Genomic DNA, 26,513 nt, shown 5'->3' with positions numbered 1-26,513 from the left:
TTTTTCATTTCAGTACTTTCAACATGTGCACTATGTATGTATAACTTGTAATACTTGTTTACTTTTACTTAAATTAATCATAGTAATGTAGAGTATTTCTATTTTTGACTAAGTAAGGGATCTGAATATATTCTCCCACTGCCTGCTTGAAATGTGTGTGCATGTGTGAGTGTGAACTGACCCTGACTCTCTCTGTCTCTGCAGAGCAGCCTCGGTCGGGGCTCCTCCAGGCCTCCATCATCAGCTGTTACGTCATGTACCTCACCTTCTCCGCTCTGTCCAGCCGCCCACCAGAGAAAGGTAATGCTCACTAACCAGACAGAGCAGAGGCTCCATAGAGACACTGAGCAGTGTGTCTCTGTCCTACGTTCACACTGACACCAAAACCTTCAACATGAATACAAACACTTTTGAGGAGGTTATACTCGATATTTTGATTAAAAAATGAAACATATGGTACAGGACGTGAAAGGAAGAAGCTCCCAATCCTTTTTGTGCTGAAATGTTGTTGATAATGACACATTTTTGAATAGAATGGAAATGGACACTGTGAGTTTTTCTTTAAAGGTGCAGTAATCAATAACCTTTAATGAACAATGAGTCTTGACTATGTGAAAATGGTCGCTCATAAGGACAAACACACAGGGAATTATAACCCAAATCCGCTCTTCCCCTCAGCCTTACAGACCATTTTAGCATCTCTCAGCCTAGTTGTTTTGGTTTACAACCCACAACTTTAATTGCGTCATGTCCAGTTTCTTTCAGCAACTCTTAAAAACCCGCTGCACACCTGCTCAGCACCACGCAACAGACAGACACAGTCAGCGACTAGCTGGTGAGCATAGTGGAGCACTTGGCAGCTAAAGGGACAAATGTTTTTCTGTTCAGCTGATGGAGACCATGACCACGTGTGTTGCCCAGTTTCTGTCTAAATAATCAACTTTATGCTAACAAGTTCACCAAGACAATTTATTAGTGATGATAGGTCAACATTGCCCCCAAGTGGCCAAAACATTTAATGTAGATTTAATTTAATCTAATTTACTTATATATTTTTTTTTTTCATATTTCTGCAGACAGTGTTTCCCTGCCAAGCTGCAGCTGAGATATATTAACACGAAAAACTGATTTCACTAGCCTATAATTTAATAGTAAAAATTAAAATTTTTTTTTAAAAACTTTCTTATAGACAACACTTACATATTGGAGGAATGATTACAAATGACTTTCAGTTTGTTCATATGGACATGAGGATACTATATTAGACTTGAAAAAATCTGATCTTAGCCTTTATTTTCATCACTGGATGAAATCCTCTTATTGTGGAATGTATCAAAATTGTTTGGTTGAACCTCATCATCCTGTACAACATAGACTTAATACTGAAGAGCCCCCCCTCCACACACACACACCCACTCACTCATACTCTTACGGTAAAATCCTCCATAATTTGCCTTTACTCTTCTCATAATGACTCACCTGTTGGCTCCAGGTAAGACAAAGAGCCTCCACATGACTGAGACATTAGTGCAATGGCTTTTTAGAGGCCCATGTCTTATCTGGGGTTTGCATCTAAATGGAACACACGCAAATAATATACATGTATACACACACACACACACACACACACACACACACATCCACACACCCCCACACACACAGATAATCTGGGATGAGATGTGCTCTGACATGCTGCCTGCTGGGCTGGTGGCCTGTGGTGAGGCCAGACTGAAGGATATTTGTTTCACATTCCTCATGGATCCATTGACAACATAATAACAGAGGAACACAGCCAGGCAGCGTCACTACATATGTTCTCACACAGCTCATCCGGTGAACAGATAAAGTGCAATGTATTGTTCAGATCTGCCAGGAAATACTGTTTGAGTGTAGTGTATTATCTGTCAAGTGTAACCATTTAAGATGCCCCACATCGCTCTATACTTCCATTCCTGGTCAAACATTGTGCAGATGAACAGACATTTCCAGCTGCTATGATGCCAGACATTTTCTTTCAGAAATGGAAAAGTAACTGACTCATCTGGTGTTTCTACTCGAGGGAGGGCTACTCTCCATAGCCGTGATTTAGCATCAATATTCAACAAGTGTACAGGGAGAAATTCAGCAGAGAACAGACTAAACAGGTCTCTGTTTAGTTTCAGAGGATACAAGAACATAATACAGCCACAGCACAGGCTGATGAGGGAATTTGTTTTTGTGGCCAAGATCAAACTAGCTTGTTATTTTGCATATTGATGATCCAGCATAGCGGCAAATTACTACATTGAGTAAGTGAAACTACATTGAGATGATTTTTGGTTCTTAAAACCACAAATATATCTTCTTATGGATCAACACTTTAAATAAAACTCAAATTTTTTCCACAACACAGCGTCATCCAACAAGATGCTGTGCTGGACGACCGTGTCCACCAGCACCAGCGCAGCCTCCTGTGCTTTTTTAACACACGGCTATTTTTGGGATGAATGCCCACTAAGGATGCCCGTCTTCTGTGAGGTAGCAGACTTCTCAGAGCAGAGAGGTTTGTGGGGAGGTGGCTAACTGCTACTCCAAACATAGATTTTGTGGTGGTAGATTAATAATGACCATTATTTTTAAGGTATTTAACTCAGTTACGTCTCACGATTTCCTTTGTATTCAACATGCTGGTATTCACAGAGGCATAGGCGTGTGTGTGTGTGTGTGCGTGTGTGTGTGTGTGTGTGTGTGTGTGTGTGTGCGTGTGTGTGTATACAGTATGAGTGTGTACAGTAGGTGTATGTGAAAGTCCTGGGGCAGCGCAGGACATTGTAGCAACTTGCTGGGAAAATATGCACTGTGAGTCTGCTATAAAAACAACATTTCAACGTACACTCTGAACCGAAACACACACACACACATATGCACAAACACACACACATAAATAAGCAACAGGAGGTGGAAATGAAATATTATAAAGCAGTGGAGTGTGTAAAGTTGTGTTTGTGTGAGTGTGTGTGTGTCTACTTGTGTGTGCACATTAGACAAAGAGATCCATCCTCGTTACTGTCTTCTTCAGTCTTTGTTTGGCTAGTCTGTCCCCGGAAGGCTTAGTCTGTTCTATGACCTCACTATGAATGACACACACACACACACACACACACACACACACACACACACACACACACCTTAGGAAGGGAGGAATTAGTCTAAAGTGCAACTGAAAAGACACAACTCAAAGAGCAGGCCATGTTCTTTCTCCCCTCATGACTCTTGACCTGAAGTGTGTGTTTGTGTGTGTGTTTGTGTGTATGTGTGTGTGTGAGTGTGTGTGTGTGTGTGTGTGTGTGTGTGTGTGTGTGTGTGTGTGTGTGATATAGTCTGAGCCCTGTAATTAGCCATTGTTTTCACTGAGCTCAGGTTCTTCTCTCCCTCACAACACACAAACACAAAACTTTTCTCAGGAATTCACAGCCAGCCGAAACAACCCTCTGGAGGTTGGGCTGGATTTCTGTGTGTATTCGAGTGTGTGTGTGTCTGTGTGCGTGTGTCTGTATGTTTGGAAGTTCGAGCTTGTGCACATGCATGTGCATGTGCGAGCATACAGTACATATTTGTGAGTGCTCTGTTTTGCCCCAGAGTGTCCAGAGGGTGAGCCTATAGGAGAGTCCCAGAAGGGAAAGTGCAGCCGAAGCCTCTTTTACAAGAAAGAAAGGCATTTCCTAAGAAACGAAGAAGAAAGAGCAAATTTGCAAATTAAGAAAGTGACACAACAACTTGAATTGTATGTGGCATCTTTTCTCTGTGGTGCTGACACAGGAAGTGCTGGATTTACTAGTTGTTATGAACTTACTTACACCAAAATTGACAGTTTATATGTTTCTCATGAGTAAAAACTGTGATGCAGTTTCTGGTACACAGTAATATGGACTGTGTATCTATTTGTTTTGTCTCAGTGCTGATTAAAACCGCCTCTAATCATTTAATGCAGAAAGAGATTTTGACAAACTGATAGAAAACCACAGGACACAGTTTCCTTGTATCACTGAACCTATCGTGCTGTGTTCTTCTCTGTGTCAGTGGTGTACCAGGGCATGAACATGACCGTCTGTTACCCCAGTGTGGGACAAGATGGCATCCAGAATGAAGGCAATGCTGTCGCCATCATTGGAGCGGCCATCATGTACTGCTGTGTGCTCTTTGCATGGTGAGTAATGTGCAAACAAATACCATTTAAAACATGAGCTGTGTATAATACTGACCCCTGAATGTCTGACCAGGACAAATGTGTTCAAATCTAATTTGCCTGCAGTAACGAAGCCTCCTACCTGGCAGAGGTGTTCGGTCCATTTTGGATGATCAAAGTTTACCGCTATGAGTTCCAGAAAGCAACTTGCTGCTTCTGCTGCCCCGAGGAAGAGGAAGGTTTGAACAGTTTACATTTCATTATTGTCATATTAAGAGAACTTTGTATTGTGTTTTTATATCAATAAAGTTTCCGGTTTCCAACTTTTATTTCCATTGCTGTCATCTACAAATTTACTAGGTCACTGTTTCCAGTAATTAGGTCCAGAAATTATAATTTAAGGCAAACACAAAATAATCGAAGTGGACCATGAGTGAGTAAACATGCATGAAAATGCACAATTTTGAATATTAAAAAAATCAGCTTTGCACATGTTTTATGAAATGCATTCAACACAGTTGTTCAGTCAAGGATACACACTGTGCTTTGGTATGAACACTGAATATTTGTTTACAAGAAAACATCACAGGGTACCTTTAATGAAAGTATTAGTAGTATGATCTTTATTGTTTTTATTAAGACAAATGACAAAAGTCAACAGTAGATGCTGCAACCATAACATCCTTTGGGAAAAGGTTTTTACTTTTTATCAAAGAAATTTTCTGGGCAAGCACCTAGTGGCCATTAGAGGAACTGCAGCTTTGTTATTTGTAGATTGGAGGCAAAAAATGTACTTACAGAGCAGCCTCAACAAGTGTGTACTTGTACTAATATTAAATAATAGATGGACAGTAAATCTAAATATTGTGTTTTTAGTCGGAAAGTGAACAAACAAAATTAAATTTTGCGCAGCAGCGTTTTACCATTTAAATAATTTTCATTAAGCTAAACTTAACCATTTCAAATATAACTAAATTCAACCATCTCCACTTTAATGAGCCTGTTGCTTCGTGGCATTAATGAAGCAGCTGTTCCTCCAGTTCACTAACAGTCTCTTGCTGAAATGGATTTACAGTCTTCACTGTGGGAGTCGCTGCAGGCTCAAGCTGCAGTGACAGAAACTCTCACTACGAACTGTCTGTTTCAGCTGAAGAGGAGTTTGTGATCGACGATGAGAGCAAAGGCTGTCAGAAGGTCATTCACAACGAGACCCAGAGAGTCGCTTACAGCTACTTCTTCTTCCACTTCGTCTTCTTCTTGGCCTCGCTGTACGTGATGATGACCCTCACTAACTGGTTCAGGTCAGTTAATGACACTCACTAGCTCTTAATGTTTTCACCGAAACACTGACCCTCTCATTAATATATTCATGATTTCTAAGAGATTGTGTGAAAATTATTAGAATGCAGAAAAAGTGGAGGGTTATGTATTTTTTATTTTAGCTGAAAGGCGGTCATCAAAACTGTTTGGGAGAGTGGGGGTGGGTCCTCTTCAATGAATTCAATAATTTCAATTGTTTTCTTACTTTGAGATATTTGGGGTATTCAGTTTTTCCTAATGGGAGGCTCAGAGAAATAAGAATTACGCTGATTTTTTAAAAACGTGAAACAATGTTGGCCTCACTTCTCATCCTAATAATTTTCCACCAGTTCCTAAGTGCTTCATCTGGCGGAGTTAAAACTGTGTTGTCCTCTTCCAGCTATGAGTCGGCAGTGTTGGAGACCACCTTCACCCACGGCAGCTGGTCTACCTTCTGGGTGAAGATGTCGTCCTGCTGGGCCTGTGTGATCCTCTACCTCTGGCTGCTGCTGGGCCCTCTGTGCAGCTGTCAGTCTGAATCCAGACCTCGCCGCTCACGTATCAAACGCCGCTCAGCATCCTCCCGTCACGTCACTGTCAGCGTCTGACAGCCTCTGTGAGGGGCCGGGCAGGAGGGAGGCGGACGTGGCGAGACGTGGGCGAGAGGTCAGATGACTCCGAGCCTCCTCGTGGTGCCCCGCAGGAGGGGATTTTCAGGAATGGAGGTCACAGCGGTCAGAGGTCAAAGACTCACAGTCCTGTGAGAAGGACCAATCAGGAGGCTTAGCGCCCTGTTGATACGTGAAGAACTTGGTGAAGCCCTGATGTCACAGGCACAACATAAAATTAAACCACTAACAAGGACTTGACTGTGGTTTGGAAACACATTTACAGTATGAATTGCCAAAGGGATTTGAAGGAGTGAACGCTCACTCTCTTTAATGTGGGAATTACAGTAAGTCTGTGTAAAGTTGGATAAATTTATGAATTTCTACTGTTTCATTTTAGTGTTATTTTAAATTTTTGGCTGTATTTAGACTTTTAATATTGTAACAGAGGAGGAATTCTAGATATTTGCTGTAATGTTGCTACAGAAGCACACGTCCTAATTACTTTTTTTTCTGCCCTGAAAAACAAAGTCCTCTTATCTTTGGCAGTGGACGGTTGTGATCATGAACAAATCTTTCTCAATGCTGGAACAGAGAACCAAGTGCAAGGTCAAACAAATACCATAGCTGGTTCTAGTCAATAACATCTATAATTGAAGAAGTGAACTGAAAATATTTAGGCAGGTCATTTCAACCAAACATCATAACAGACGTTTTCTCTGTAGTTTCATCTGTGAAATCAGTGTGTGAAGTGTTCGGTTGGAAGCAGAACTTTAGATTTCTCTCCATTTTAAGTTTTTATATCATCTTTTATTTATTTTTTATTTTCACAACTTAAAAGTCAATATAATTGGTGACCCATCTTGCAATCAAATTCAGTTACCAAGTTACAATACAATCTTCAAAAAAGTTAAATGTTTTGGGAAATACATTACACCTGGAGAGGAATGGCACCTGTTGATTTTACATTTCTGTTTGTGGACAGATTAAACAAAGGAGATATAACATGTTAATGATGAAGCTTCAGAGGGACAGAGCCAGGTGAGCTGTACCCTCAGTTTTTTCAGTCTTTATACTAAGTTAAAGCTAACCAGCTAGGCTGATATATGCAAGTTTTGGCTATTGCTATGTAGCCAATGTTACATTTACTTACCAGTCTAGAACAGCTGTCTCTAGTGGCGGAAAGCAACTTTCTTGTTTAGCGTTTATTTCTATCACCTCTTTTCTTCTACTGAAGATAGCATGCTAACCAGCTAACCTGAGCCCGGTTGGCCCGCCTCATCACTTTCCAATACCGAGTCACTGTAGCGTCCAGGCTGCCCTGAAGAAGTAGTGCTGAGAGAGAGGCTGTATTTTCTTGTAATCTGGCTGAAGCTTTTGTTAAGACACCATCACCACTACCCGCTCCTGACAAGAAACCACATTCAGCAGCAAAGAAAACTTACGTATAACCCCTTTAATGCACAGACATGAGAGTGTCAGTCTTACTCTCATCAGAAAAATGAATAGGCAGAATGTGTAACTATTGCTTGAACATCTATTAAGCATTTTTCTCTCCAGTGTTATAATGATATTTTTTTATCACTTCTGTAAATTAGTACAAAACCTGAAGCTGAAATCAGCTGCTGTCATGACAATGAATGGAAAAGTCACAGTGGAATTACAGAGATTAACAGCATGAACTATTTCATTTAGTGTGAACAGTTACACACCAGAAATAGTCCAAACAGAGCCAAGCACTCCTTCAATTATGAACTGTGTCAACCTGTCAAAGAGGCCACTCCTGGACTGGTTCTTCATTCCACATTCAAGCTAAAGAGAAATTTGTTCATGCATTTACATAAAACCTGAAATGTCCAAAGATCAGATGATGAACAGATTCTCTGTCAGTGTTTTCTCTGCATCGTTTCACAACATTGATTTTTAAACGCTCAGTGACAGAAGAGCGACTGAGAGGCAGCTACACTGAAATGTATGGTGCTCTTCAAAGTTCAACATAATAGATTTGTTTAATTGTTGCTTGTTTAATTGGGGCAAAAAAATTGTTTGCATTTGACTTATAATGAGGAGCAAGTATGTTGCTTTACATTACATCATTCACTTCTAAATCCATTAATAATAGAGTGAACTGTGATTGTTTACATTATATTTTATGCATTTGATACTCAATTTGAAACCAGGAGTGCTAAAAAAATAAAAAATAAAAAATAAAATCTGAATTCCAGAAGGGACAGAAGCTTTCTGTCTCATGCCTTCAGATGAAGTAGTCGTGTCTCCAAGACGCTGAGGTGAGCTATGTTATGAATCTAAAAAAAATACCCCCTCTTCCCCGAAAGGTTACTGCTGATGATGGAAAACTGTGAACGAAGTAGTCGTGTCTCCAAGACGCTGAGGTGAGCTATGTTATGAATCTAAAAAAAATACCCCCTCTTCCCCGAAAGGTTACTGCTGATGATGGAAAACTGTGAACGAGTTCTCCATCTCTCCCCTCGACTGAAGGGAAACTGAGCTGAGTGTCTGTGATGACTTCTTTACGGTTAATGAGCGGCTGGCTCAGTCCAAACAAAAAAAAAAAGAAAATAAGAAAATATATATATGTATATGTATATATATATATATATATATATATATATATATACACACATATATATATATATACAGTTATATTATCTGTAGTTTAGAGCAGTGTTTCCTTTGTTGTAGATGTAAAGCATTTTTGTAAATACATTGTTTTCTTACAAACGCTGCTGGTCTCATGCTTGGTTTGTTCACCTTTGTGCTGTGCGTTCAAGAGCAAAAATCACTACTACATTACATCCAAATTATGTTGCAACGGTTGCTTTTTTTTAACTTCTATAATGATTTTATATCAAGAAAGTGGGTCATTATCATCCATACACCACATGGACAGATGTACAAAGAAACTCTTGGCACATGTAGATGAGGTTTCAAATGCATAACAAAGGGCACAAACTACTGACAGACGGCTGCAAATTTTCTCCAAAAATAAAAACAAAAAACAATATGTTTTAGTATATTTGCAGCTAATCGGTGCCACACAATAAAATACTGTATATTTCATATTGTCTTTCATGTAAAGTATCACAAAGCAGACCTGATTTAAAACACTATAAAAAACGAAACACTGTGAAAGACATTAAACGAGTGACGCAAGAGTAAAGTGTTATGATTTAAGCTTATTTTTTTATACATAAATACATTGTGAAGCGATATGTTGTTAGATATCTGGAGTGAAAGCTAAAAGAAAAATCCACCTTCAGAACCGGTCATGCAGCTGAACGTCACTGTATGATGTTCAGTATTTTGTGATTCCACATTTTGTAGCAAATCTAAACATTTTAATAATCTAATTAGCAGTTACATGCAGCTTCTGTTTAAAGGTGGAAAATAAGTGGTAGCAGAGTTAGACTCCGTTAACATTGTTAAAGGTGGAATCTGCATTGCATTTTGTTTTTCTGTGGCTGTAGTGGAGAAACAGAGTTCTGAAGCTGAAAATTCTTCCCATTTCAAAAAGATTACTCACATTGAATTACGTCCTCAACACAAACAGTGGAATCTCAGGTCAGGAACACACTGGCTGCGTGGTGTGTGCGTCGCGGCTGCAGAACGCCTTTGTTTTCATTTCGGTGGCCATGTTAACAGGTTAGAGTTGACACATGCCTTGCAGCAGCATCACATGATCTAGAGATTCTGCATCTTGCCTATTTTTCACGATATGACACGTGTCTCCTAGCAAAAATGAGCAGAGGAAAGATTTGTTGATGTTACATAAAACTGACAACTTCCACTATAGTTGTCTATGTCTGAATCTGAATATGACACAGACATGAAGAAATATGAATATATTTTTTAACCATTTTAGTAGCTGCATGTGGAGGCACTGATATTTTACTTACATTTTCTGCCAAAAATAAATCAGAAATTAACTAACAATGAAAAGAAATCCAACATTCATGTAACCTGCGAACTCAATGTAAAGAGACAGAACTGCAGCAGCTGTGACGCAGCCGGTGTGAACACAGACACAGTGTGTTTCTCCGCAGAAGCGACAGCAGCCACCACGCATACACAACGCAGGCAGTGTGTTCACTGTGTGTTCAGACAACCTCACTCATATTTTATATCGCACAAGCATTTGCTGCGATACAAACTTTACTGAGCTGCTGGAAACATCTGGATTAGTCCGAACACATGATTCATTCCCAGAAAGAAGCAAGGGACAAATTTGTGTTTGAGGGTATTTAAGTAGCCGTTTCTGTGTTCTGAGGTGAATTTTTCTTTTAAGTTTACACACACACAAATACAATAATATGAAAAAAAATTAAATGACAGCTGTGGAAAATCAGCAATAACAAAAAGGCCATTTCAGTAAATATTCTTCTCTTTGGTATGTGTTTAAAGGTGGGCACAATCGTCCACCTAAAGTGCTCTATACGGTACAGTAAGCTGGTCAGGCTTTTAAATAAACATGAGTCTTTTTGGTTTCTCAATGTGGCGAGTTTCAAATGAGGTTGAATCCAACTTTCATCTCTGTCCAGTGACACCACTCTGGAAATCATCAGGCTTTGGAGTCCGCTGATGTTTTGAAGGTCCAGAAATGAAACACTGGCGGTGAATAAAGCTTCAGCATGAGCATCATTCTCTGACTTTCACACACTCACTCACACTCACTCACACTCACTCACACTCACACACACACACACACACACACACACACAAAGTTTGTCTTCACACTCATCGCCTCAGCTCTGCCGGATGTTTGGGTCCTCTGTTGCTGCAGAGTCTTTCGAGCGGTCGCAGCAGCTCGTCCTCTCTGGGTCTGTATGGCACCACGTAGCTCTCCTCCTCCAGCAGGATGCGGTTCAGCGTGTGCTCGTAGTTAATGTGACGACGCACCATCAGTATATACTGTTTCCCTTCCTCCAGCTGAGGGCAGTCACACACATTAGGGACCCACAGGAACTCCCGGTGCTCCAGACGGAAGCGGTTCCGGTAGGTGTGGATGATCTGGATATCGTAGCGCGTCTCTTCGCCTCTGTACAGCTTCCCAAGGACTCTGCCCCGGAACACTAACACAAATATTTCAACAGACATGTCAAACTTCTGTCACAAGCTATTTAAAAACAGCAAAGCTACAAGATTCAGACTCACCAAAGTCCTTCTGACAATACTGTCTCTGGCGTTCCCTTCGACCTTTAACACGCTGACATTTTCCACAATATCCTGAAGAGTAAACAGCAGAAATAAGCTGACAGGTGTGGACATGATATAAATCTGGACCTTATAGAAATACGTCAACATGTTAAGAAACTCACTCGCTTGCCTTTTGAGTTAAGTGAGAAGGCATTGAGCAAAGAACCATCAAAGGAGCCTTCTAACAACTCCAGAAGTGTCTTATTTACACCCTCCCTTTCTTTATTCATTTCTGAAGTAGAAAATGAATGTCTTAATTAGCCTGCAGAGCTTCTGACCATCAGAAGCTGCATCATCTAGTCATCATCCAAGTCCTGTCGTGGACGTGATCACGTTTCACTTTCCAAAGTCTGACCAAAACCCAGGTTGACTCGAGAATACATAGCCAGCTAAGCTACAACATGTAAATCAGAAAATCTGGTGGTGAACGTACGTCCAGGTGGAGGCTGAGGCAGGAGATTTCTGTGGTTCTCCTCCCGCTCCAGGCGGGGCAGGATGGGCTGGTGAGGGCGCTGGCGGCGGTTGTGGTGGCCTGACTGGCGCGGCGGCTTCACAGGCCGTAAAACTAGTGAACACAAAATCACACACCCACGGTCAACAATGGTTTTTAAATGGTTCAGGACTTATTATTTGTGTATATATTATTATTTATTATTTTAATGTTAAAAAATGTTGTTAGTCATTAACATATAGGTAATATCAAAACAGACACTGCAAAACTGATGCAAAAATACAGAGGGTCTCTAAATTTGTGATGATGGTACTTTATTCATGTGATCACGTCTAACCTACATTGAATGTAAACACATCATTTTGCCCTGAAATGCATCAGTTAGTTTGGCCACGTTTGCTGTGGCTCATTTTGATTTGGCACACTGCAGCTTAGTGTGTGGCACAGCAGTTTCTTTGTGTGGATACACGGATCTGATTGTAATGAAACATGAGACCTCTTGCAAAATGCCTGCGGCGTGTAAACAGCCCAATTTCACGTGAAAATGGCATCAAGAAACAAATGTTCTTTATCACAAACATAAAATACAAAACCCTGCAAGGATTCCTCATACGCTTCCTACTTTTTCACACTTTCTAACCTCATCCTGCTCAAAACAAACCAAACTCTGTGATGGGAAATCTCACCTTGTAACCTAACAAACAGTCAACACACCATTCCTGGCAACAATAAGAGTTCTGTTTTGGCTCAGATCCATCAGCTGGAAAACGTTTCCAGAGAGGCTACTTAGATTTATTACAGCACTGGATGGACTCTGACAGAAAGCACAAGTCCTCGGGCTGCGTGCAGATTTCCATCAGCATTTAAGGCGGCAGGGAGAGATTCAGCACACATGCACTGCAGGCTCATCATCCAGCTTCATTCCTCTGCAGCTTATGAATCAAATGTGACCTGAAGATGAATCGTTTTTAACAAACTGTGATTGATTGACATCTCCCTTGTTCTCCTGTCGGTTCGTTGCGATTGTTTGCTTTATTCAGTTTACATACTAATAATTACTACTAGTACGACATGGAAACACATGTGAGGGTGTGCAGGGATCGATGTATCAGAAACACAATCCTGACCGAGTTCTAATACGTCCTCCAATTCATTTGAAAATATCACACTTGTGCTGCTGCAGACTTGGGGTCAAAGGTTACTCATGTACAGGCAATAAAGCCGACTCTAGTTGGAAAGGAAATTAAACTTCAGTCCATATCTACCTAAACCATGTCAAAGGAAACTCCACAAAAACAAAAAACTACAAAAACCACTGATGATATTTCTAGCTTAGATTCTGGGGAGAGCAGGTCTTACACCAGTGGGGTTGGGTGGTGACTGGAGGAGGCCGGGTGGTGGTGGTGGTGGTGGCGGTGGTGGTTGTAGTGGTGGGCTGATCCCAGGGCAGGTAGCTGGCGGTGTGGTGAGCCTGACGCAGTGGACTCCTCCTCCCATGGTAGAGGGCGTACTGGTCTGGTGGCAGCCAGTACTCGTACTCGATGCCTGAGTTACTGTCTGTGGCCAGCACCTGCACACAAGGACGGCATGGAAACATCTTTATTGGCTTCATGGACACATGAACCTTTTTTAGCTGCTAAAACAATATCACCACAAGGTCCAGGTCCGAGATCCTGACACTGACCTGATGCGATCAGCCAACGACGCATCACTCTGTTGGTGAACTACAAAGATTGTACTGCAGTATTACAGAGTGATACCTCTTTTCCCTCTTAGACCATCTATGGTCAAGTAAACCAGCTTGAAGAGAAAACACAAACCCAAGGAGAGATTTTGGTCAGTACAGCTGACGTGACCTGCTGCTGTTGCTGCGGTTAGCTGAATGTTGTGTTCACACTTAACTTTTCGAACAACTTTTCTTAGCTCTGTGTCAGAACTCACAAGTCATTTGCACCAATGTGTGCCCAAATATGTATTTGCTGAGGAGTACAACACACAGTGGAGTTCAGTAAAGACAGGATCAGATCTTGATTGAACTATTTTCTTTGAGTTATAAAGAGGGTGACTGCCCCTGGCTAACTAAATTAAGTGAGCGATGAACAACAAGGCATGGCAACTAAATGAAAGACACATCAATTGCTTTTTGGGCTTGTTGTCCCAAAAGTTGTCTTTACCATAAAGATTAGGGATCAAAGAAGAACTAGGATGAATTTCAGGCAATAAACCAGAGTAACAGTCCTCCAGGAGGAAGTCATGATTGCTGCTGTATTCATACTTCATAGGACACACAGACCAACGTCCTTACACGATGTCAGAGGGAAGCAATGGTTAGCAGCTGCCTGGTCTGTTTGTGAAATACCTGCATGGAGCCTGAACGGAAACAATCAATTACTTATTCAAACCTGGTGAAATGCTCGAATAACTTAAAGTTAACAGCATATTGCGCAATGTGGTTGACTGTGCAGCCTTTGTTCTGATCTAAAATAAATACTTATTTCACATGCAAACGATCAAAACCTTTACAAGGGCTTTATGATGAAGTCAAAGTTCAGAAACTCTGTTAAATGTGAGGATTTTTATCTGGTTTCTGGGACAAGATGGCAACGGCGGCCGAGCTGTCGTGTTCCAGCGTCCTCTGGGACTCTCACCATTAGATGGAGGTCTTCCTTGGTGGGTCCCGTCACCTCGAAGCTCTCCCAGGTGTCTGCTGAGCGCCGGTACAGCAGCTTGGTCCCGGCTATATTGTATTCACCTGGAATACTGATCTTCCAGTTACCGTTGATCACAAACTGGGAGCGACCGTTCTGGAGAGCTGGGCGAGGGGAGAAGATGGAAAAGTTTGGTGTTATTCAGTGTTGAGAAGTGAGTGAAATTAGCTCTTCATCATATCAGTGGGTCACGTTGAGGTAAAGGCTGTCAGAGGCAGAAATATGCCAGTTGGCTATATATGGCAGCGCAGGGAGAGAGATTTTCCATGACATGAGATGGAATCAAGTACCTTCACCTGCCTTGCCCCAGTGGTCAGATAAAGCCTTTACGGGCGTCCCGCTCAAGACCGCAGCGTGTGCCATTTTGGCGCCTGTTTTATTTTAGTCTCATAAACAAGGATGAGAATAGACGCCCTTGGTTATTATGTTGCCTGGAAAACACACAGCAGGTCCAGAGACCAGATGGGAGTGCTGAGTCCCTCCTGTCTCTGGGGAGAGGAAGTCACTGAAAGTCTCGGCTTTAATTTAAAGTGGCTGCAGAGATGGAGCCAGTGAAGTGAGTTCCTCAGTGTAAAGCGTAAAACTGTGTGTGTGTGTGTGTGTGTGTGTGTGTGTGTGTGTGTGTGTGACAGGATGAATCTTACCCAGATAATTCCTGCTGTTATCTGTGACTCGGATGTGAGTGGCTCCAGCTGGTATCATGGCCACTTCGTTGTATCCAAAGGGTCCGGCTGGCCAACAGAGACACTCAGTTAGAGGCTTGGTTCTAATTTTATTCCCCCCCCTCCTTTTTTTTATTACTTCACACGATCAAAGGAAAAATCTGTTTTTTTACAAGCAGGGACACGAGCCCTGCTCTTAGAGCAGCTTTACAACAACATAAAATGAGGCCAAGAAAAGAGAAGCTTTTAAAGTTCCAGTGATTTGAATCTAAATGAAGGTGAACATTAAAAGTTAAGTCACACACTGATCCCTTCAGACTGGCTGGTGCATTGCGGTGATGATACTGGATGTACGCCAGCGTTCAGTTTACAGTGGTGTGCTGGGATGTGACTTAAAGTAACTGAGAGGTCAAACACAATGAGAAGTCATGTAAATGTTCCAAAATAAAAACATCTTTGATGTTAGAGGGGCATTTAAATTCACATTGGAGTGTAGAGATTGTGACTCTGACAAGAAGCGCTGCTAAACATCAACTGTGAGGAGCTGAATTGAAGATTGACTACAACATGAAACTTGCTTTTTACCACACATGCACAGACAACAGCTGCAACAAAACACACACATTCACAGACCTGCCTGCAAACTTTGTGTGAACCTGGAGGATTAAAGTAGATCCAGCAGGTAGCAGATCAGGGCCGAATCATCCCTGGACAACCTCACAATATCTTATTTTGGAGCTTATGATTTTGCATCATGTAAATAATAATCATGGAATCACCTGAGGTGAAATCTTTTCTTTCTCCCCATACACCACCCAAACTGTTCATGTGCTTACTTGAATGACTGCATGTCAATTACACCTCACACATCCACAAGATACAATTAACATGCACCAGCAACACCCTGAGAGAATGTAGGACATACTGAATGTAGACACATATATTAAAGAGGTTTATTGTCACGACTGTAGAAAACAGTGTAAAGACACAACTGGACACGTCTGCTCATGCAGATGTGCAACCAGACAGATCCAACATGACTTGCAGCACCTGGTGTTTATTACTCATAGTCTGGTGATTTATGTCCTGTCCTCTAACATACGGTATTTCTACCAATGCAAATGTTTTTTTTCTTTTCATCATCATACTCTCTGTTGTGTCCGTTTCATTTGGGTTTAATGCCAATTCTTGTGTCTTTCACTTTGTTGTCGCACTGAGCAACGCTGCACGTTTCTGAATTTTACAGTTTGGTGACTCAACAATATAGATTGCTGCAGGCCTTTGTACTATGCACATTATATTCAGGGTAAATCTTCAAATAGCACATTAAATTAGCATCTGCCATTTTCAGCAATGAGTAACTGATAGGTAATCAGTAACACACAAATAATATGGATTAATAATCAGATACAGTTATGGTCTTTTGAAGAGGTCTTGGCAGGTTGTATCTTGGTTGATGATTGTCTGTCATTATAAAACGATCAGAATCAGTGACGTCATTAATGATTAACTGCGATTGATGTTTGAAAGAAGTGCTTCACAAGCACAAAGAGACATGATTTATGAATGAGCTGGATCACGACCGTAGATTATAGAGTGATATTTCAATTCTGAGCCAAAACAAAAAGAAGGCAGGAGCAGCTCTGTGGTTCTCCTGCTGTTCTAATGTTCTCCTGCTGTTCTAATGTTCTCCTGCTGTTCTAATGTTCTCCTGCTGTTCTGGAGTGAAAAGCAGCTCCAGGATGAACTCCATTCATCACGGCCTGTGAAGAGCGTGTAACTCCGGTCGCTCCTGCTTACCCGTTTCAAAGAGAAGCTATGCACAGGGTTCATCTGCGGGGCTTCAGCTCTATGAAGACGCAACACTGTGACTGAGGAAATGTCAGAGTCAAAGACGGGCGGCGATGAGCTCGGGGCCACCGGCGTCTGACCTTGTGAGGAGCGATTTTAGTGCCGCTGCCCTCCATCAGTTTTCCCTCCGTGGGGAAACGCAGCTGCAGGAGGAGAGAGAAAACCTCCCAAGGCTGCGGAGGAGCCCAAACAAAGCGGCCATTATCAGCCTGTTTTCTTCTTGCTCAATCTGCGCCATTATGGCCGCTGCTCCCATCTGTCAGCTCCACTCTGCCCGCCCTCAGAGCTGTGTGAGGAGGCCAGTGTTACTGAGCCAAGTCGCACACCAGAGGTGTTGGGTACTTTCTATCTGCTCGTGTGAGTGTTTGTGTGTGTGTGTGTGTGTGTGTGTGTGTGTGTGTGTGTGTGTGTGTGTGTGTGTGTGTGTGAGTGCGTGTGTGTGTCCATGATGTGGTAACTTTCACAATTCAGTTCAATTCTCAGGAGAGGCCAACACAGGATCTAAAACTTTTTGTCCCCTTTGTCTCATTAAGCCGCTGAACAAACCATGTGACATCTCTGCCATTTCTTGCTTGTTGCTGTGGGTGTTTCAATGCTCACAAGCTAGTAAGTAGCGTATTAGTTAGGAAACACTGTGTAAATAAGGAACCCTTCGACTTTCTCTATGTTGTGACTTGGTGCCGAGCAGCTCTTGTCAGAAAACCACTGCAGAGATTACGAGCGAATGTGGTGCTTTGCATTAAGTAACTGGGATCAGCGCCTCGCGGTTGTGTGGCTCCACCAACCAGTTACAGGAAATACGGTCACAATCTCCCCTTCCTGAGCTGCAGCACTGAAGGGCCAGATGTGTTTTTGCAGAACATTATAATGTCACAGTGAAGTTGACCTTTGACCTTTTGGATATGAAATGTCATCACTTCATTTTATCCTTATGCACATTTGAGTTAAACTGCGTCATAATTAGCGTAAGAATTCATGAGTTACGGCCAAAGACTTATTTTGTGAGGTCACAGTGACCTTGACCTTTGACCACCAAACTCTAATCAGTTCTTCCTTTAGTCCAAGTGAATGTTTGCGACAAATGTGAAGAAATTCCTTGCAAATTACTGTTCATCCTTGTACACATTAACTTGCATAGATCTTTGAACTGAAAGTGAACTGTGAGTGTTATTTTTCTGGATGTTTGCCTCCACTGCTTGAACACTGAACAGTTAATTTTCTCTTGCAGTAAAAGACGGAGCAAATTTTATCTTTGCTGCATTTTTGCGCTCAGTTTGTTTTGGTTTACACTGCACGTGTCCCAGCAAAATGAAAGTCACATGAATTCAGAAGCACAAGGATCATATTTTTATCATTCGCTATCTAATCCAATCCAAAGTTCTTCTTCTACCTCTGAATGTTTATCTATATGGGCAAAGCAAAGAAAAGCCCTGCAGATGTCGATGTCTGCTGTGAACAGTCAGACCCTGGATTAACCTCTGAGCTGCAGGTACCACTGTAGGTAGAAAGAGTTTTGGTGGCGTTGAGCCAGAGAGTCGTTCTTTGGCCTGAGGAACTCGGTGTTCTTCCTGAAAGTTTAAGAACTGTAATTTTGGAGAAACTGTTGTTAGCTGAATTTCCTCCTGGACGGCAGCCAAATGCTTTGGTTTGGCACAAACTGTTTCCATGGTTAATGTTCACTTTATCGGAGAACAATGACCTCTTGACTAATCCTGATTGACTAATAACACTAGGGAGCGAAAACAGAAACAGCGCCTGGAATTATCCCAGAGAGTGTCGGCCTGAAACTGCTGCAATTGATTCCTCCTGGAGACAATATGATGATTGTCTGTGTGTATGTGTGAATGTGTGTGTGTATCCTACCTGCCTCCAGACTGTTGCTCTGGTACACGTTCTTGTGGTGCAGACAGGTGGTGTTGTGTCCTCCACAAACCATGCAGGCGTCCTCCTGCTGCTTTGAGCCCAGGATGGAGTCGCATCCCGGCTTCTGTACGACAAAGCACACAGCTGTTTAGGAAACAACAGTCTGATCCGGCTGAATGTCTCTGCTGAAACTTGTTTCCTGACAGTGTGTTGACACATTTTCTGACAGGAGCCCTGGCAACTTCTAACCTTTCCCTTCTGGTTTCTCTTTGTTGTACAGTCGCCTCAAATCTTCTGCCATGACTCAACTCATTCCACTCTCTCTGCTCCTCTTATTTGCTTCTCTCTGTCAATTTCTCCTTCTTACAAACATTTACTTTGGAGAAAAACACAGCAGTTTAGGGCTTGGAGAAGGGAGGACAGGTCGTAGAGATGTCTCTGTAAACGTTAAAATGCCAAAGCAAAGAGCACGCAGGACGAGCCGGATGGTTTATGGTGTGATGAGAATCTTGTTGCTGGAAAGATTACAGTGACCGCTTTCTTCTGTGGCCTTCATCTCCCGCTCCGCAGAGCAAACCAATCAAGGGGGAGGTTCCCGGGCAAGAGAGAGCAATAATCTAGAGAGAACCTATAATCATCCCCCTAAGCCCCTTAAAAGACACACACAAAAAAAAAACCACTCTGTGTGTGTGCACAACAGGAATGAATCCTCGGTGACAAGGTAACAGAGTGCACAAGGGCCCAAATGAGGGAGCCACCACGGTCCTGCACAACACCACAAAACACACAGGCACGCAGCCTCTGTTTTCATTTTTTAGATGGGGTCGGACTAAGACTGAAGCAGTTACTCAATTAATAGACTGGTCAGCCAAATATTAACTGATAACAGTCAGTTTAAGTCGAGCAACCACTTTGATCCAGACTGAAATATCTCAACAACAACTGGATTGAAATCAGGTGCAGGCATTCATGGGCTCCAGAGGAGGAATCATAATAACTTTAGTGATCCTTTGTAGCGCCACCATGAGGTTGACTTCTTTGGTTTTGAGTCAGACATTTTGATAACTATTGGGTGGACAGCAGAAAAAAAGGACTTTTCATCGAGTGCCACCAGCAAGTTTACATTTTAATCTGTCCAGTTCTTTTGTTTATGACCAAATATCCACAAAACTAATGATTTTTCCTTCATGCTCAGCTGTTTAGTGTGAGTATATTAACATAGTGATCTGCCTGAGATCATCAGAGTACATCCTCACAGAGCGGCCAGCGTGGCTGCAGTCTCTTCTTTCTTTTTTAAATCGATGTTAACCATCAAAAACCAAAACCAAATCTGGGTTCTGGTCTCTCTGCCAGACCAAACAAACTATTTGAAGACGTCCCCTGGGCACTGACGACATGTGATGTCAGATGATTTTCACTATTTTCTCACAATTACATTGATTGTCAGAAGATGAAATTAGATCATTAGATAATTACATCGATCAAAAACAAAACTGTTAACGCTGCAAAATTAGCTGTGCAAGAGCATCTACATAGACTGCACAAATAAATCACATGCGCGCACACACACACACACACACATACACGTTGCGTCCAAACCAGCCGTGTGTTCTGCAGTCTGATCTCAGTTTGTGACCTGCAGCCGTCCACACCAGCTGCAGGCTGCATCTGCTTCCTGTTCCAGGCCCTGTGCAGCTCTGACCTCGGCCAGTCCGAGTCCACGGCTCATAAATCCACTTATTAACATCACATGCCACACGTTAGCGTGCGCACACACACACACACATACACACACACACATATATATAGACATATGTAAACACGGACAAAGTTCATTCTTTGTCAGCTGTGTAAAAATAACTTAATATGACTGTGAGTGAACCGTCATGAAGCAGATGTGTCTACTTAGTGTTACGTATATATGCCATTACTCTGCATGTGCTGCAGGACCCGAGGGACACAAGTTCATTTCCATCTGTGTGAGGGTGAGAGGGGTGAGGTGGGGTGAGGAGGGGTGAGGAGGGGACAGACTGGGTGTGGGAGCGGGACTCTGGACTGTGGACTGTGGACTGAGTGCTGGGCAGAGCTGTAATGCTAACCGAAGGCTGCAGTCCACACTGATGAGTGCACTCTGGCCCTAACACGCAGCATGGAGTTCACTTCTCTAGAGAGCTCCAGTCGGAGTGGTCAACATCACTTATACCACAACAGAGTGGGAATGAAGACAGGAGAGAGAGAGAGAGAGAGAGAGAGAGAGAGAGGGAGAAACTTCAGCTGAGTCCAGACTCATTTTGAATCTGCATCAAACCAAAGGTTAAAAACTGGGAGGAGCTAAGAAGCCCAGAAGGAAAGGTCCTGTTCAGTTTCTCCTGACAGCTGGAGCACCTCTATGGTTTGCATGGACATGAAATTCTTCAGACTTAATAATCAGGAGGTGTGTATGTGTGTATGCTGCTAAAGAAAAGCTCAAATTTATAGGAAAAACTTAAATATATATATTTTTATCATCACTGAATCAAAAGACTCAAAGTGAAAGGTGTCGCTGTCACTGACAAACCACTGAAGCACTGCAAAGCTTTTTAGCCTCTTTTACCTCATAGTTTCTGTTCTAGGATACTTTCACTGTGGTTTGGTTTCATTAGCACCGTCTCCCCCGGCTGCAGCAGGCGGCATATTGTTTCATCAATAAACCCACTGTCCATTACCTGCCCAGCACCAAACAGCTGACGGACAAAGTTAGAGACCAGCTGGTGAAGAAAGTTGGACATTTAGCAGCTGAAGAGCCAGTTGTTTTTCTCAGACGGTGGTGGAGACCAAACCAGAGTGAATATTGATACTTCAATAATTAGACAGAAACACAACTCTGTCAGGTAGATGTACAAATAGGCAACTGTCTTATTCATAACAACTTCAGGGAATAGTGGGCATATGTAATGATCTGTCAGGACTGTGTGTTGTGGAGTTATTCTGCCCCCTACAGACTGAAAACTCACTAATCCAGCTTTAACTAAAAAGTTATTTTGAAATATTTAGAAATAATAATAAGCCATTTTTGAAATAAGCATGACTGAACACCAAATGAAGGCAAAACACGCACACACACACACACACACACGCACACACACACACACACACACACACACACATATTGTTTCCACTCACCAGGCAGCGTCCGTTGACACACACCGCTCCAGGCTCCTTGTCGCAGGCTGTGCCATCGAGCACACGGCCAAAGTTGTAGTAGAAGTTGTGACCCAGGGCCAGGCAGCTCAGTTCACAGGGGTTAGAGCCTGGCAGGGAAGATGTCCAGTCAGTGGCTCATTAGTTTATTATGGGAAAATAGGCAAAGGCAAAGGGACAGGGAGGGAGGTGACTGACAAACAGAGACAGGCAGGAGGTGAACAGGAGAAACTGGGAGAGAGCGGAGAGGGAGCGGAGTGTCATGGGGAAAACTCATAACACAGGTGAGATTAAACACCCAGCAGGTCTGATAGTAGACGTGGGAGTCATGGCAGCATGGGAAATTTACCACATGACTGCTACCAACACAGTAACTGAGGGGCAGACAGAGGAAAACACACACTCCCTACCACAGCTGGTATTTTCAGATCTGAGCACCGAATGTGAATTTTGTTTGTTAGGCAGAGCGTGGAAAGTTTCATTCACCTGACTCACACTTGACCTGGGTCGTAGTTAATAGTTAATAAAATAAATAAACACATAAAACACTTAATACTTCAAGTTTGGAGTCTTGTCCGCTGATATAGTTGTTATATAGCATTAATATCTCTGTGAGTCATTGTTGGCAATGATGAAAATCAATGAGCCGGTCTTATTCATCGGATTTAATTTTTAGCATCAGTGTGATTTTTCAGATGCTTTATGTCATTAACGGGATTCGCTAAAAATATTCTCATTCTCAACTGGATATTTTACATCTGTATTTTAATGGTTTGCAGACAATTTTCACAATCATTATATGAGATCCCAAATGAGCTTATAGTTATAGATAACAATAAGTTAAAAATAATAGTACTATTTGAAATGATTTAAAAAAAGGTCTAGATATTTTGTTTGATTGGAATCATGCTGGTTCTGGACTGTGATGATAGCACTGGATTCTCAAGTCTTCTCCATCTGCAGATGACTTCGGACCAGAAAAGCTGACTTGGTTACACTTCTCATGGTACAGTACTATGAATATCTTTTATCCAATCACATTTGTTGCAGCTTACCAATAAATTACATAAGTAACATCCTTTTAATCTTGTTTGCATTTGCTTGTTTTTCACGCAGGAGTTCTTTTGAAATGGTGTCCTAAGTTTCTCACCTGATTTTATGCAATCTTGATATGAGTTATTTAAATATTTTCATTTATTCAAATCTGTCGTTATTGTTGTTTAATGCTATTTTAATGTCTATGTATTATGTATTTCCATGCCTCTGTAGATTTAAAGTGGACAAATCACGTGTGTGTTTATACCACTGCTGTGGAAAACCTTGTATCTCCAAACGACAAGTCTTCAGCAGCGAGAGGTGATTTGTCCCACTGACCTCCATGAAAGGTCGTCCATCTGAAGGAGTTTCCCGCCACTAACGGTCTGTCATTGAAGGCAGCACACTGCATCTCTCTGAAATCCTCAGAGCCGGGACGACACTCCTGCACGCACACACACACACACACACACACACACACACACACACACACACACACACACACACACTGTGAGGAAGTAGTATTGGATTGTGAGGACCATCATTCACCGGAAGTTTATCTGAAACGTAACAATATCAACTTCATACCTAACCTCAGTTCTTACCCTAAACTTGACCCAGTCTCCTAACCCTGAAACCGAGTCTTCATCCTAAAAAGAACGGTTAATGGGAACCAAACTGTTGCCGTCTAAACCTCATGTTGGTATCATGAAGTGCTGCAGAGAGAGAGGCGTCGACACATCGTACAAACTGCCACATGCACACACATTCAAGCGTGCTTAAACACGCTGCAACCCATCTGTGTGTTTTTCCTTTGATCAATATGAGCAACAGTGACACACCCACCCACCTACCCACACACACACACACACACACACACACACACACACACACACCGCCGCTGACCTCTCAGCACGTTTCCGACACAATAGCAGGTCTGATACCCGACTGCAGCACCACTGTGAGGTGCAGTGCGGTGAAGATGCAGGTTAATTTGTCAGTAAAATTCCAGATCACACCTTGAAAATCCTCAGGTGCTACACCTGCGCCGAACACACCTTTATGACCAACTGGTGGAGCAAACATTAGCCATTGTTCTAAGATGTTTCCATTGAAAGTCAGTTTCTCATACAGTGTAAAAACCTTTATGCTGAAATGACCTTGGTGTTGCAGATCTTGTATTGTCTGGGGTCTCCTGCACATGGTCCACCCACCGGGTTCCTGGGACACAGAACAAAGAGATTTATGGGACAAAGTGTGGCAAACAGAAACTATGTAGTGAATGAACATGCTGCTGTAGTGTCAGGTTGAACAAAGATCTTTCATTGTCACTTATTGCTGATGTTGCAAATCTTTTGGAAATCAAACAAGAAAGAAACAAATATAATTTCCTCTCCCTTGCGTATAGACTGAACCGTGTTGCTCTGCTGGGTTATTTACCTGGTGATGCAGGTACGCGTCCGCACTGAGGCTCCACCCCCACAGCTGCGGGAGCAGACAGACCAGCCGCTCCATGATGCCCACTCGTTCCTGTAGTGCAGCTGCCGTCGGGCACGTGCCAGGCGCCCCGACGAGGCCTCACCGGAAGGACCCCACGCAGAAACCCAGGAGGTCTGAGACGGACCAGAGAGAGAGAGAGAGAGAGAGAGAGAGAGAGAGAGAGAGAGAGAGAGAGAGAGAGAGAGAGAGAGACAGAGAGAGAACAACAGAGAGAGAGAGAGACAGAGAGACACACACACAACCACTTTAATGTTGACATCATCATCAGCAACCACAACACAATTTCATAACGAAGTGTGTTGCTGAGATTGAGACTGAGACACCTGTCAATCAAGGAAAACACACTTCACAAATACCTCAAACAAACTTCCCTTTAAAAGACAGTATCTTCTCAGTGGAACATTTTAATGGGCAACCAGACAGAAAAACAACACACTAGAAAAAGTGGAATTAGCTGTTGCGACTTAGAGGCCTTTACTACAGTTTGTGAACTGTTGAACCGTATTATTACACAAAGGTGCACCTATGACGCGCACTGTATTACTCCACTTTGAGTCAGACAGAGCTATTGGTAGGTGGCTGTTTGACAGTAAGATAAAGCGGTAAAAATATTCAAAATGAAGTGTACACTTAAACACGTGAAATATATTCAACCTCCACTTTAATATTCATTTCTTGTAGCACTGATCTAAAGAAAACAAAGAAAAAAAACTGACCACAAAACCGACTAAAACTGGAGAGAAAAACAGTGATGGACAAAACAGTCAGCAGTGTAAACTTTGTTGCTGCAGCATCAAAGCAGCAGAAAAGTTACTTGTGGAGTTGTGCACAGTCGGATCCTCATCAGCTGAGAGAGCAAACACTAACAACTACAGGGTGAACAAGGCTCTCTGCTCCTCTGGTATCACTCTGCAGCATCACTCTGCAGTGTTGTCTTGCAATTTCAAAGCTGTCAGGTGGCAACTGGCAACTGTCAGCAGCTCACAATCCCTGTGTTGGTGTGTGTTGGTGTGTGTGTGTGTGTGTGTGTGTGTGTGTGTGTGTGATTGTGGAAAACAGAGAGACAGTGTTGGCAGAATGATGGGATATCATTTGTGAAAGTTTGTTGGGGGGAGTGTGTGTATGTGTGTGCTGCCGAACAAAACCCACATTATTTATAGCCATGAATTCAACAGGCAGATAAATCTATTCAAAGACTAGGTGGTACATAAATAAAAAAAAAAACCTTGTGAGCCTGGTGGATCAGGATCATCAGAGCCAAACAATAAAAGTGATTAGAGAAATCTCAATGGCGCTGCTCAAACACATTCCAGAGTTTGTGCCCTGGAGGAGGACTGAAACTGGCAGCGCTCCCACAGCTTTCTCAAACAGGAGCTGCCTCACACACTCTTTTAACTCTTTACACACACACACATTCAAACAATCCAGCTGACTTTCTATCAGGAGGAGCTGAAGTCAGAGTCATCTGAAGTATCTGCTGCGCAACACGAGCATCGACTCTGAGGCCAGATGTGAGTAAGAACGTGAACCAAACGCGACTTAATGCGACTTGTCCTCCTTTCACGACTCCTCCCTCGTTAATACGCAGATTCATGCAGCAGGATTCTCCGCTGTGTAATCAGATCAGCTACTGTACAGCAGCAGCAGTGGGGTGTGACTCTCCGCTGTCTTGTTAAAAACACTTACTGACATTTTTATTTTCATATCACAACTTGGAGTTTTTCCCATTCACTTCACTTCTGACTTCTCCATCAGTTCCTACATCAGATTAACTGCAACAGATGGTCTGGCCCCCACAGTCCTGAACATCAGTCTGGGATCAAGAGGCAGAAGACACTGAGACAGTCTGAATCCACAGAACAACTGTGGCAGGTTCTCCAAGCTGCCGCAACAACCTACTTACCAAGTACCTGAAGAACTGTGAGCAGGTGTACTGAGGAGAAGTTGTACCGGTTTAAAGGCAAAGGGGGGGGGGGG

General features: G+C 42.5%; 2 protein-coding genes across 2 annotated transcripts in view; one reads left to right on the top strand and one right to left on the bottom strand.

Moving 5' to 3' along the window:
* Window positions 1–204: 204 nt before the first annotated feature.
* On the top strand, window positions 205–8,285 carry LOC111656629 (serine incorporator 4-like; the record flags this gene model as incomplete). Its single annotated transcript, XM_023408423.1, has 5 exons — window positions 205–300; window positions 4,060–4,186; window positions 4,292–4,404; window positions 5,313–5,466; window positions 5,865–8,285. Coding segments are annotated over 5 exons (698 nt in total), but the record flags the coding sequence as incomplete, so codon positions are not given.
* A 609-nt stretch (window positions 8,286–8,894) lies between these two features.
* Window positions 8,895–26,513, bottom strand: part of adamtsl5 (ADAMTS like 5) — a 30,541-nt gene continuing 12,922 nt past the window's right edge. Inside the window, exons 3-13 of the mRNA XM_023408417.2 lie at window positions 24,477–24,649; window positions 24,197–24,257; window positions 23,376–23,481; window positions 21,984–22,111; window positions 18,822–18,945; window positions 15,090–15,176; window positions 14,386–14,549; window positions 13,097–13,307; window positions 11,720–11,851; window positions 11,245–11,316; window positions 8,895–11,162 (exon numbers count right to left, since the gene is read on the bottom strand). Coding sequence (XP_023264185.1) covers window positions 10,828–11,162; window positions 11,245–11,316; window positions 11,720–11,851; window positions 13,097–13,307; window positions 14,386–14,549; window positions 15,090–15,176; window positions 18,822–18,945; window positions 21,984–22,111; window positions 23,376–23,481; window positions 24,197–24,257; window positions 24,477–24,649 — 1,593 coding nt within the window. The 3' untranslated portion in view covers window positions 8,895–10,827. The remainder of the gene's footprint in view (window positions 11,163–11,244; window positions 11,317–11,719; window positions 11,852–13,096; window positions 13,308–14,385; window positions 14,550–15,089; window positions 15,177–18,821; window positions 18,946–21,983; window positions 22,112–23,375; window positions 23,482–24,196; window positions 24,258–24,476; window positions 24,650–26,513) is intronic.

Source organism: Seriola lalandi, unplaced genomic scaffold (genome assembly GCF_002814215.2).
Source record: "Seriola lalandi dorsalis isolate HSWRI2012SDOR001 ecotype SW California unplaced genomic scaffold, Sedor1 jcf7180002054361, whole genome shotgun sequence".
Lineage (NCBI taxonomy): Eukaryota > Metazoa > Chordata > Actinopteri > Carangiformes > Carangidae > Seriola > Seriola lalandi.
Note: the sequence above shows the minus strand (reverse complement) of the source record. Positions and strands in the feature narration are given on the sequence as shown.